The following is a 14,133-nucleotide window of genomic DNA, read 5'->3' as shown; positions in this document are numbered from 1 at the left end:
AAGAAGAAGAAGAAGAATCTTGGAGGGAAAAATAATTTACAAGAGAAAAACTGGGAAAGGAAATAAAACTATAAAAAATCTCTTCAAGCTACCAATCTATTAGGTGGGAGTGTCCATGCCACATGTCACAGACATGTAGTAAAGTGTACACACATGTGCAAGCATGGACAAATATACACAGGCGCACATGTACATTTCAGTTCTGTATGAACTCAAGTTCATACGGAATATGTGCAAGAGTCTAGGAAAAGAATTTACTCAGGAAAGTAACCATTTTGGTCAAGATGAAAATGTAATCTAGCAATAAATAGTGAATGACACATGTGGAAAAGCAGAAGAAACTTAATTTTAAAGAGTACATTAGTTATATTTTCAAATAGTATATGCTATTACATTTACTATTCCAGGTGAACTGTCTAAATTTAAAGAAATGGCCTGTTAGCCTAAAAAAATAGAATACACATATGCAAAAAAGTGTATGGAAGTTGAAGAAAAACATACTGTGCATACCACTTAAAAATATAACTAGTATACTATTTAAAAACAAATTTATCCTACAGGTGCAGACTTTTCAGGTTCCCTGTGTATTTTTAGAACACATAATGCTCACAGACACTGACTGCACTGATTCTGTATCTGGTAAAAATATAAAGGAAAGAAAGGCAAAGTATTTTCAAGATAATTTTTTTGGTTAAATGACATTTTACTAAAAATGGGCCTGCATGATTAAAACAGGATATGTACAACATGGAAGATAAAAAAATTCTAACATTTAAATTATTACTTAGCACAGACAATTTAAAACTGATAGTGAGCTACAGCCATGTATTTCTTTCATGGTCAACAGCATTCTAAGCCTGCTCATTCGGGGCTGACACTGGATTAAACACTCTCCCCTCTTCCTATTCTTTTACGGAGAAAGCTGTATTCAAAGTATACTCAGTTTTTAATTTTCAATTACAAAAAGTAACCACAGTGTGAAAATAAAATCTGAAGTAATTTTGTTAGTTTTCTTAGTATCAGATACTACATACTGAAAATACCATTTTCTTTATTTTACAACACATATTTATTTTTTAAAAATTATTCCAACAATGCAGAAGTACATGTAGTACAAGACAAACATCTTCTATTGCTTCATAATTCCATTTCCCCAACGAAATCACCATCACCGGTTTGATGTTTTTATTTTTCTATAAACATATGTTTACATAAGCTTATTTTGTTCTAAAAAATTCAGATTGCTCTCACATGAGAGAAACACTACCTTAACAATTTGTTGAATATACTTCTTTCATGGCTATAAAATATTTTATTTTAAAGAGTAATCACTTTAAGAAAAAAGGCAGGAAGGAACTTTGTATAAATATCACACACAAGATCATCTAACTGATCTTGTGGTAAGCAACCGTGGTTGGAAAAAATATTTGCTCCAAATAGAGATATTCTCTGGATGTCCCAAAATATGACCTGCCTATACTCTCTAAACCAATGTAGCTCTGTCACTGTCTGACAATGCCAGCTTACCTGCACGCGCCACACTCAAACGTCCCATTTCCTTCATGACACTTGGGACTTTCAGGGATGCCTTCGCTTTGGCATTCACATTCACAGATGTACTGAAGAATAACCTCTACTTCCTCCGTAAAGCCCAGAGGCCTAATTTTAAAGCTGTCAGAATCCTTTTTTGGACACTTATTTGAAGTTATGCTAATTTCAAATTGAACCTTGAAGGGAAAAAAAAGATTAACAACCAACTAAGCAATTTAAATCTACTAAAAAATATTTCAAAAAGTTGCTCACTTATTTTAATGTTTCTCAAAGTACAAACTAACTTTGCTTATAAATAACCAATGTTTTCTACAGAAAATGCTTTATACAACATACCTCATCTCCAATGGAAATATTGGAACATTTTCTTCCATTTTCCCCTGTTCCATTCACCCCGTTCTTGCAGTAAGATTTGTAACTTATTGTTACTCCTTCTGACAATTTGCCGTTTTCCAAAATGACTTCTGAGGAAAGGGACTAAAAGAATGCCTAATTATACACAGGAAAAGTCGAACAGGATCTACTTGAATGCATAAAACCAATGGATAAATAAACTATTCAGAAAAAAAATATATTTCAATAAAATATTTACAAGCCAAATCCAACTGAGTAACTAGAAAACATAGAGGCCAGAGAAATAGGTTTTAATTAATAAGGATCCAATCTGTAAAATAAAATACACAACTGAAAAGAGTATTCATGTTTTAACCGCTGAGTTAAAATACTCAGGATCACACAGTGTGGAGGGCCACTGCTGATCAGGAGAAGTCTTAGGAATGTGCAACAGGCGGGGCGTGGTAACTCATGCCTATAATCTGCACTTTGGGAGGCGGAGGTAGGTGGACTGCCTGAGCTCAGGAGTTGGAGACCAGCCTGGCCAACACAGTAAAAACCCCATCTCTGCCAAAATACAAAAAAAAAAAAAAAATAAGCGAGCATGGCAGCATGCACCTGTAATCCCAACTACTTGGGAGGGTGAGACAGGAGTGAGACTCCATCTACACACACACAAAAAAAAGTGAAATAAATGTTGTCTTCCCCACTGGCAAAATGGTATTTCTGCAGTTCTACCTCTCCAGCTAACTACGACTACGGACTAGGGTAAACAAACAATCAACTATGCAGTCTAGGAACAAATTTGCTTAAGGAACCATTGTAGCCCAGCCAAAAAAAACAAAACAAAAAAAAACCAAAATCCCCCAAGAAGGATTCAAACCAGTGCTTGTTTAACATATGAGACTATTCAGGACAAATGGAGAAGGGTAAAATGGTAAGCTATCTCTTGTTCACACCCCTGAAAGAACAGGAGTTAGGAAAATTATCTAAGACAGGGAAGAATGGAAAAGCTGTGGAACCAGTAAAACCTTAACAACCTTTGTAAAAACCCCTCTGAGTCAGGCCTTTCCAAAGCATTATGGTACCCCCATGACACGAGGTAAAAAATGTCTAAAATTCAAGCTGCCAAGGGTTAGGGGGATGGCGGCTGAAAGCGGTGCACGAGGCACACAAGGGTTACCATAATATTACAATTGCTTTCAGATTATTTAAATGATCACTAATTAAGGCTAACTCAGTGTTACTGAAGTACACTGAATTATGCTCACAAAGGAGAAGCCAATTCCTCTTTAATTTCAATTCAACTTCCTCCCCTCTGTGAGGGGAAAACAACACTATAAATCTTTTTGAAATAGGCAAATCACATATATTTACATTTTTATATATTTTATGGTATATGTATATATGAGCGTGTGTGTACCTCCTGAATAGAAACCTATATCCTCTGAATATATGGGGAAAAAAAACAACTTTTCTATCAGAAAGTTCTGATAGAATAGATGACTCTATAAAGGATATTTTGGGGAAGAAAAAGATTGGAGAAATCCTGTAAGTTTAAATGTAAGTTATGCTTTACAATTGCTTTCTAATAAGGAGATCTATTCCTCAATGATAAACAAACAGTTATTTGGAAACACTCCCCACACACCTTTAAGAGTTAAGATTTTTGGAGTACTTTGGGCTCGCTAAACTGTGTATGAAGGAAGTTTTACTTTCTTTGAACAAAGTATTCTCAACAGGGTATTGTCCAAAACTGATCTTATTTAAGATGTACTCACATTGTATGCATCAATGATCAACTGAATTACATTGCTAGAATTTGCAGATAATGTTCCTACTGCTGACTTAGGGATCAAGTTTTTCAGTTCCTGCAATTAAAAGATAAAACACGTAAAATACATCTACTATTCATTCAACCAATTAGCATCTACTGAGCAACTTTTATCTTTAAATGCCAGTTCCCATATGTCTCATCCTAACTAACTTTAGGAGTCAAACCTAGAAACCAGTTTTATAATATGTAATTAAAAATTAATATAAACCCCTTTTGTAAAATTTGGTTTGCCTATCTGGTAGCATTTTCCCACATTTCAATTCAGACATGATTTGCCTCTAACAACTCAACCAAAAATATTTAGAATTTTGTTCTTTTTATCTCACATATTTACCTTGTAAACGGGCTGAAATTCTTCAGTAACTGCAAAAATTGTCTGAATATTATTTTCACTCAGTTTCTGGACAAGGTGAGCAATAGAAGGATAATCCTAAGAAATCAAGGAATATATTTTAGTATGTAAATACACCCTTATAATCTAATTTTTCAATCTAGTCATACATGCAAGATTATACATAACTCGATTACAAGACTGCTTTAACTAGATTACATATGTAATTTATATATAGCTAGAGTACATCTGCTTGCATACATTTAAGTAGATTACAAGACTGCTTTCAAATAATAGTATCAAATATAAACTGCTGAAATGAGTAGTGTGTATACATGAATTGCTAATCCTCTTCTCTTTACTTTCATGTATGAACAAAAAATTCCATCTTCAAAAGGTTTTAAATAGTAAGATTATCTACGTATATTAAATATAGGGATAATTAAATTAAAGAAAAGTCAGTAATTAAATATTCTATTATCTACAACTTAAGAAAAAGACCAAGATTTCCCATTTGGATTTCTTCTAGAACCTGAATGCTTTTGCCAATATTTCTTTTCAATAAAGGCAGTGATTGCTTTTAAAAATCATATAAGACAAAGAGTATGAGACTAAATTACTTATTTAGAAATAGTACTGACTGTGCTACCAAATGCTGTGGGCAGGGAGTTGAGGTAAAGAGTGAAAGTGGCATCTGGGCATCCCTTTCCCACCCCAGTGAGGCCCTTGTCTGAGCAGAAGGAAGCAAATACAAAGCCGCATCTTCACAAATAGCAACACTAGCTTTCCTGCACTTTCAATCAGGACCCCTACTTACCAAAATAGCAAAACCTCAAACCCTGAGAAACCCCAAGCCAGTCACCCACAAACTCTTAGTATTGAACATTAAAATCCAACATAAACACATTTGCTATGTAAGGAACTAAGCACTTACATAATAATGACTCATTGTGTACATATTGTTTTCCAGGTGACACTGTCCATCATTTGGTAAGACAATGCCGCCAAGTTTCCCATCTCCAGCAAAGTGAAACCCGGCATCTGTGGAAAACACCAGCAGCCGCGTGACATTCCTCCAGCCAATCAGTGACTTGAAAAGAAAAGGATTTCAATTTTAAAACACTATTCACAGTAATTCAACAAAAATCCTTTAATTTTCATACAGGCCACCATTGTATTTTAACCTAATTATGTTTTTTCTGTGTCTTCTCTTTATACAATGCTAATTATCTTGCTGAGAAATGCACAAAGCCCAGTGAATGAAGCTCTTCCATCCCATGTACAACCATATCTTGCCTGACCATCCATCTCTCTCAATCTCTCAGTTCTTTTTAAAAACTGGGTTTTTTTGTTGTTTTTGTTGTTTGGTTTGGTTTGGTTCTGCTTATCATCGTATCTCCAGCAGCCAGCAAGCCAGCACACTGCTTGGCAAGCAGTAAGTGCTCAATGAGCATTTGCTGAATAAATGAAAGTGTCTCAGCCTATTCTTACTTTACCCCCACTGCTGCTGTCTCGTCCCGATCCACCCATCTCTGTTCTATATTTTATGCCATACACCTTCTTTATCAGCCCACCATATGAGGCTTCCCTTTTTTTTATAACAGAAATAATTATCTTGTTTAAGGATAATTTCACCCATTCTAACTCCTCAATCAGTACTGTTTATCTGCTCATTTACTTTATTTTTGACCTTTCCAATAAAGAATCTAAAGTAACTGTAAAATCCTTTTGTCACTATGGTAATTTATAATTATAAAATCTTATGACTACAGGAATTTACTTGCTTTAGTTAATTTATTTAATACGTCTGTTTAGATCTTCATAAGACTGTAAAATCCTTTAAGGTGGTAACCACATTTATTAATACTGGCAATCTTTCAAAAACGGAGTGATGAATCATTTTGCATCTAGAGGAGTGGATCAGCATGACCAACACAGAAAAATAGCCACAACCAAGGGTGCTATGGCTCGTTTAATCCCACAGGTTAAGGCCTAGTTAGAGGCAGCCCAGAGAATGCTCTCTCCACAACGAGCTGCTAACAGGTTCATACATCACTGGCCAACAAGAAAAGAGGTGTAAGGCTAGGCACTACCTGGAATGCTACCTGCTTCGCCTATAATAGCAGGGACTAACCTTAAATTGCAAACACTCTAGTGAAAACTCTAAAGTAACAACAATATAGGAATTGGTATTTGCTGAATGCTCACTGGTACTTTTAGAGATTGATGCATTTTAACTTCACAAGAGCCCTATGAGGTAGATAACTATTATCATCTCTTCTTAAAGAAAAGAAAACAGCCCTGGAGAGACTAAGTAAATTGCCCAGCATCAGTGGTGATAGAAAAATTTGTATTACTATCCATATTCCTTCACTTATTATTTTGGGCATCAATTAGCACCTTAGCAAAAATTGACTGAAAAATAACCATTAAGAGGCCTCTAAAATCAAAGAAGCTCATCTAGAGAATAGGGGCACTGGATGGAACAAAAGTGAGACAAGAGTAGGTACACAGGACAAACTTGACCTTACAATGTTTTCTAGTTTCAGCCTCAGCCACACCATTAAAGTGTCATCTCAAAATACGCTGCTGCTACATGGATCATAAAATGCCAATTACTGATCCAATATGGATGGGCTTGCTACTAAAAATCTTACAATTAAAATTACAAATATTATACCACTTCTCAAAATACATCTATTCATATAGCTTAAAAACTAGAGCTTAGAAAGTTATTTCTTTTTGAATAACTAATTCAAAAGGTGTGAAAGATGTGTCTTTCAAAGACAGTGAGAAGAAAACTGACCAAAGGAAAATGATACAAGACACTCTCCCTTTGAGCAATTTCAAGGTTCCTGGTGATGCCTCAGATAATAACATCAATTCTATCTCTGGTACAAAACCAGAAAGTCAAGACACAAGGGCTTTTCTAAAATCCAGACCACCAGCTACAGTACAGAGAGGTTGCCCCACTGTTTGAAAAGGTTAGCATTCTGGCTTTTAAAAGCCTGCATGAATAAACTAACTGCCTGGTTTGCATACAGATTAAATATGCTTTTATAAAGGAACTTGTATACAGGCAATTTAAGGGTTTACTTAAATTACTTAAGATAATCAAATGTATGAAAATTAAGGTCAATTTTTCTATTAACATAGTAAAATCACACTTAAAATTCACACACATAACAGAAACAATATTCCCTTATAGGAAATGAATGTGCTTACTCCACAAACTGCAACTTGCATGATGGCATCGAAGCCACCTTCTGGAGAATCCAAATTTCCAGATATGCGCTGTTTTCCAACAAGTTCATTAAATACTTCTCCTTTATTAGTAAGACTGAGCACATTTTTGTAGCTAAATGGGCTGGTGCAGTTCTGTTCACTCGTACAAGGGTTCCTGAGCTTAGCTGGTGTTGTGCTAATGTAAGGCATCACAGTCTTTTCCACAAATGAACCAAATCCTGTAAAGAAAAAAATGGTACATAAATGAATGAATGGATGGATAGATGGAAAGACAGAGATTTGCATTCTTTAAAAAATTCATCTGGCCGGGCGTGGTGGCTCAAGCCTGTAATCCCAGCACTTTGGGAGGCCGAGACGGGCGGATCACGAGGTCAGGAGATCAAGATCATCCTGGCTAACACGGTGAAACCCTGTCTCTACTAAAAAATACAAAAAACTAGCCGGGCGAGGTGGCGGGCGCCTGTAGTCCCACCTACTCGGGAGGCTGAGGCAGGAGAATGGTGTGAACCCAGGAGGCGGAGCTTGCAGTGAGCTGAGATCCGGCCACTGCACTCCAGCCTGGGCGACAGAGCGAGACTCCGTCTCAAAAAAAAATAAAAAAAAATAAAAAAAAAATTCATCTATGTTACCACATATTGGTTACTACGGACTGAATGTCTGTCCATTCAGGCACAGCCCTCATGAATGGGATTAGTGACTGACACAGTCTGGGTATTTGTCCCCATCCAAGTCTCATGTTGAAATGTGATCCCCAATGTTGAAGGTGTGGCCTGGTGGGAGGTAATTGGATCAAGGGGGCAGATCAATCCCTCATGGCTTGGTGCTATTCTGACCAAGCCATGGTCAGACATAGTGAGTGACATAGTGAGTGAGTTCTCATGAAATCTGGTATTTAAAACTGTGTGGCACCTCCCCCCACCTCTTGTTCCTGCTCCCACCATGTGAGAAGCCTGCTCCCCACTTTGCCTTCTGCCATGATAGGAAGCTTGCTGAGGCCTCCCCAGAGGCCTTGCTGATGCTAGCGCCATGCTTCCTGTAGAGCCTGCAGGACTGTAAACCAATTAAATATCTTTTCTTTATAAATTACCCAGTCTCAGATAATTCTTTATAGCAACGTAAGAATAGACTCCTACAGTGACCTCATCAAAGAAACCCCAGACAGCTGCTGTCCCCTGCTGCTATGTGAGTACATGGCAAGAAGGTATCATCTATGAACCCAGAAGAAGGCCCTCACCAGATGCTCAATCTGCCTTGATCTTGGACTTCTCACCTCCAGAGCTGTGAGAAATAAATTTCTGTTGTTCATAAGCCACTCAGTTTATAGTATTTTCTTAAAGCAGTGCAAATGGACTAAGTCAAATGGACCTAAGTCAATCTTTTTATTTTGCCTCCCTACTTTAAAAATAACTCATTCATTTTCTTGGCACACCAGCTCTCAATAAGGGCATGCTGAACAAATGAATAAATATTCTAGAATTCTGGCCATTTTAAAAAAGACTAATTTGGTAGGAGCTGCCTAATGCCATGGTCCTTGAATTATGCTTACTGAATAAAAGAACATTTTAAGCAAGTGCTCTTTTTTAAAGTTTCCACTAAAATAGGGGTAATTTTTGAAAGGCAGCTCTTAGGCCTCATGATTGTCAAATCTTTCTAATATTCTGTTGCTAAACCTCTGCAGCAACAGGAGTGGAGAGAAGCAGGCAAAAAAAAGGTTAAGCTGGGGACGCATGAAATGGGAAAAATAAGGTTTGGAAAACAGATCATCACCATATGAAAAATTCAGGTCTAAGGTGAGATCAGGCTGTACAGGCAGGTGCAGCCATACTACCTAGTAATTAGATAAAATCTGGGTACTCAATACATGTTTATAAAATAAGTCCTAAGGGCCAGGTGTGGGAGCTCTCGCCTGTAATCCCAAAACTCTGGGAGGCCAAGGCAGGTGGATTACCTGAGGTCAGGAGTTCGAGACCAGCCTGGCCAACATGGTGAAACCCCATCTCTACTAAAGTAACAAAAAATTAGCTGGGCGTGGTGGCAGACGCCTATAATCCCAGCTACTCCGGAGGCTGCGGCAGGAGAATCACTTGAACCCGGGAGGCGGAGATTGCAGTGAGCCGAGATCACACCATTGCACTCCAGCCTAGGCAACAAGAACGAAACTCTTAAAATAAAAATAAAAATAAAAATAAATAAGTCATAAGATAAATGATCAAGTTAGTGTGAAAACAAGCATGCAAGTCATTATCTATGAGGTACAATCTGTGTTAAACAGTAGCATCCAGTGACAGAGGAACAAGGTGGCAGAAAAGATTATTAAACGTGTGACTGGAATATCAATTTCCACTCAGAAAAGGCTACAAAACTGGCCTGTTTATCTCACAAGTATGTAGTGAGCAACAAAGGAAGAAAATATAAAACAACATTTGAGAATTGCCAAGACTTTATAATGAAAATGATCGATGTTTCTAACATTCCTACCAATTCTGAAGTCAGAAGTAATCCTCCTCATTTCATTCATCAGATCTGTTCCAAGACTTTTTACATTCTCCAAATCGTCTTTCATTGAGTAAGACAAGTCCATAAGGTAGTAGAGGTCAATGGGATAGTCTTCAGCTCTCTTGAATTTTAATGTAAATGTCTGTGGCTCCCCTAATTAGACAAGAGATCAGAAAATGAAACTTGCCTGTTGGCAAACGAGAAAAACCAAATAAATGTGATGTACATGGTAAACACAATAAAATAAAACATGCTGTCATAATTTTTACAAAAACCTTGGAATTCCATAAGTAACTCAATGGGTATGAATTCAATTTCATTCAACAAATACTTAAAACACCAGGCCTTCAGGATGCAAAGATAAAAAAAGACATTCCCAATCCACAGTGGACAAAACAGACAAAAAGTCAGTTTATAAGAGAAGAAAACAAATAAAACACCATAAATTAGTCTGGGGAGAGCAAGGCAGAACACGTGATAGGGTACAACTTTTTAGACACTGCAATTGTGAACTCCATTCTGTGTGTAATGGGATGCCACTCTCTGCAAGTGAGTAACACGATCCAAGTTTTACTTTAGAAAACCTGGCAGAAAGCTTTAAAAATAAATTACTGAGGCAAAGAGACTAGCTAATCTACAAAACAAACCCAGAGAGAGATGATGAAGGAGGAGAAGAGAGAGATGCAAGAGATGTTAATGTAATTTACTTAGGAAATACAGGAGAAAGAAGGTTTGGATGAAAATGTAATTAAAATTTTAACTTGTAGTTTTCCCTATAAAAATTTCTAATAGGCAGTTGGAGAAATGGGTTTGGAGCTCAAGAAAAAAGTCTGTGTTGGGTTTTAAAGCCATGAGAGGAAAACTGACATTCAGGTGGACTACAAAAAGGGAGGAAGAAAAAAGACACAAAAAGAGGCCTGGAAGGCAAAGGTAAGAGACACAAGGAAAAACCGAGGAGTAGTATCACTGATCAAGGGGAGAGCATTTCAAAAAGTACAAAGTGTTACTTGGTACAGAAGGGTTTAAAAAAAAAAGCCCTGACAAGGGTCCCCTGGGTCTGCAGGCTGAATGCGATGGTGGAGCTTTGCTAGAGCAAGACGAGGAGGAGAGGGCTGACCTGGTTGAGGAAGGGCGCCGGGAGGGGAGGAAGGATGCCAGGAGGGAAGTCAGGGGACAGGGCCACTCTACCATTCTCCTGACAAGAAGGCTGGAAACCAGAAAAGGGAGAAAGAGGGCTTGTCTTTTCCTTCATGTTTAGATGTGGGACTGACAGACATAATTACAAAAACCTTCACCGTTTAATAATACTAAACAAATACAAAGGAAAAAAGAACAGGTTAAATTGTTGCTTTTATAATATATTATATAATTAGACCAGAGGATGAACACTTTCATTTTTAAAACTCACTAAAGCTAATTAATATTTTCTGAATCTTTAACAAAATTTACTTTGAACATCAGGCAACATTTAATATTATTCCAAGTATATATGTTTTACAATTGTTGCATGTGCAAAAATTTTCTAAAATTTAACCAATTCCACATTTTTGAGTGCCAGTCCACACGTAAAAACGAGCCTTCAACAGAAAACGGTCAGAGTTTGCATAAAGCTGGTGTCAAATGCCTCAAGTAAACACACAGGTATTCACAGAGTTGGGCTTCCATATTCCATACCTGATCTTAATCGCAAAACCAACTGCTGTGGTTGGATCTGAGTAATATCCTCTGGCTTGAGCTTCTCTGCTGTGCCTTTGCTACGGTTGGTTACATTTTTATTTTTCTTTATATCTTTGGAGCCTCTGGGATTTTCTATGTCATCTGGAGGGCAACCCTTCTTTTTTAAGGCTTCTAAATCATCACATCGTGCAGAAGTGGGCATTCCTTCCTGTAAAAATGTCTAAATGACATATAAAATACAGGTAATAAATGAAAAGTGTAATGGTCAAACCTTTTTACACAATGATTGCAAATAAGCAATTGAGTTGCAAAACATCAAATCACATCTACTGTACCTCAATTCTGGCTTTTCAACAAAATGCTCCCTTCATCCAAACTGTGGTAAGGGTTCTTGTTAAAAAACAATCATTTCCAAGAAAGTAATACCTTTCCCAGAACTGATCCAAGTGTACGTAGTAAATGCTCTATCTTGTAATTCAGAGTATCTAATCAAAAGCAATTTCTTTAGTGAAACCACTAATTGAGCATGGTTAATGGCTACTAATAATGTATACATACACCCAAATATCAGATCATTTCTCCAAAATTTCCCTTTGAAAAGTCCTTACAAAGCCTCTCATATGGCACTCTCCCCACCACAATATGCTGAACGACCCAATGTTTAGGGAAAACAGATGAGCTTAAAATCATCTCAATTAATTATGACATTTTTTAAAAGGAGAACACGAAATTTAGCACAGATTAAGTAAGTATTCCCACAGATTTGAAAAAACTTCAAGTATTAGCTATTACTGTAAACACATTTTTTAAAATTTTTTTAAAAGCAAAATAGTAAGTATATGACAAGGGTAAAGGTCCTAATGCCAGGTAAATTTCAAAAAAGGAAAAAAAGGTCCTAATGGCAGGTGAATGGATATTTGCAGCAGTAAAATTTCTAGTAATGACAAAGATTTTAAATGTGCTATACCTCAAACAACTTAGACACAAATAAAAATTTAATCAGATAACTGAAAAGTACCTTAGTGAATTCAAAAACACTGCTGTTAAAGATCTATATAAAGACTGTGAATAGAGGTGTTTCAAGAAATGTGAAAATGGGGAGGGGGATCAGTGACATTATATGTGGTATTTATTTATCAAACATCAATTTAACGGTGCTGTATAAAGTAATAGTAAGTGAAGATATTTAAATTTAAAGAACACATAATGGTTTTTACAAGGATTTTTAAGAGAAACATCACACTAATGAGAGTATTTATGTAATCAACAACTGGAGGGGACTACCAAAATCAGATAATTCAAAGCTGCACTACTTTCATTTATTAAACCTAAACTACTACCTACCAAAGTGCAAGATCCTAGTGAATTACACATTTCTAAATACTAATCAATCCAGGAAACTTTACAATCATGATACCCAAATAAAATTTCACTGAATATATTCAGAAAGTCTTTAAAATTTTAAGAATTATGCTCCAAAGTTCAAAAGCCAAGATAATCCTCAACTACAGATAAACTATAGTCCCCATAAAACGGATATGTTAACAATAATAGCAGCTACCACTTATTTAGAACTTTTTAAGTGAAACCGCTTTAAGTTCATCAATTCTAATTATTGTAACAATACATAAAGCGGACATGATCAGCCTCATTTTCAGATATGAAAACCGAGAGCTTCAGTTACATAAGCCTTGCCTGAGACAAACTCACAACACTCCTTATTTCCTCCACTGTTGCCAATGTAATCCCAGCTTACCACTTTTTGAAAGTACCATTAGAAAATTTTTGAAAAAAAAAACCAACAAAACCTCTCATTTTTTCTTTCATGTGGTCAAACTATACGACATATCTGACACTTGACCACTTAGGCGTACAAATACAGGCACTTGAAATTTGGACCCAAATGCCTGCATGAAAACACAATCAATAACCCCTTGACCTTCTGATATTAGTTATTTATTCTGTGAATAAATTATACAACCTCAAAATGATTCTCCTTACCACCTCTTTTGATTTATTCATTCATTCATTCATTGACTCATTGAACGTTTAGTAGGCTTTGTGGAAGGTACCGTATTAGCAAAAGCACAGAGATGACAAAAGTGAATAAAATCCAAACCCTAATTGACCTCAATGAGCTTATATTAGGATGCAGATCAATTCTAGTAGTTTTAACTCAAATATAATTAGGAAGGTTAATTCATACCTCCCCACCAAAAGAGGGGAAATCTAAAACAGTCAAACTAAATGACTAGGATTTTTTTGAAGGTTCTCCAGTAAAAATACAATACGTGCCACAAAGATGAGCTATAAATATATGTATTTCAAAACTGTTTAGTAGCCACACTAAAAAAAGAAAAAGAGAACATTAATTTTAACAAGTATAACATTATTTTTAAATATACAAAAATTATCATTTCACCATTATTATTTATTTAATACTAAGTCTTTGAAATCGTGTATATCTTTGAAACTCAGAGCAATTCTAATCTGTATGAAAGTGCTCAATAGCCACATATGCCTAATGGCTGCTGTGTTGAACCACATAGCTCCAGACCATTAGGTTATTCAATAAGTATTGATTTACACAAAAATTAAAATGTGCTTCCCAAGGATACAGCACTGAGTCACACTAAATGACCAGAGAAGAAATGGAAAGGAC

The 14,133-nt window shown here is 36.3% G+C and overlaps 1 protein-coding gene across 1 annotated transcript in view; it reads right to left on the bottom strand.

The window, feature by feature from the left end:
• Nucleotides 1–14,133, bottom strand: part of ITGB1 (integrin, beta 1 (fibronectin receptor, beta polypeptide, antigen CD29 includes MDF2, MSK12)) — a 57,823-nt gene that overhangs the window by 17,467 nt on the left and 26,223 nt on the right. Inside the window, exons 4-11 of the mRNA XM_011956190.1 lie at nucleotides 11,469–11,691; nucleotides 9,777–9,947; nucleotides 7,278–7,516; nucleotides 4,987–5,142; nucleotides 4,056–4,151; nucleotides 3,666–3,755; nucleotides 1,888–2,028; nucleotides 1,528–1,727 (exon numbers count right to left, since the gene is read on the bottom strand). Coding sequence (XP_011811580.1) covers nucleotides 1,528–1,727; nucleotides 1,888–2,028; nucleotides 3,666–3,755; nucleotides 4,056–4,151; nucleotides 4,987–5,142; nucleotides 7,278–7,516; nucleotides 9,777–9,947; nucleotides 11,469–11,691 — 1,316 coding nt within the window. The remainder of the gene's footprint in view (nucleotides 1–1,527; nucleotides 1,728–1,887; nucleotides 2,029–3,665; nucleotides 3,756–4,055; nucleotides 4,152–4,986; nucleotides 5,143–7,277; nucleotides 7,517–9,776; nucleotides 9,948–11,468; nucleotides 11,692–14,133) is intronic.

The sequence above is a fragment of the Colobus angolensis genome, unplaced genomic scaffold, assembly GCF_000951035.1.
Source record: "Colobus angolensis palliatus isolate OR3802 unplaced genomic scaffold, Cang.pa_1.0 Scaffold41, whole genome shotgun sequence".
NCBI lineage: Eukaryota > Metazoa > Chordata > Mammalia > Primates > Cercopithecidae > Colobus > Colobus angolensis.
The sequence above is the reverse complement of the archived record's forward strand: the minus strand, read 5'-3'. Positions and strand labels throughout refer to the sequence as shown.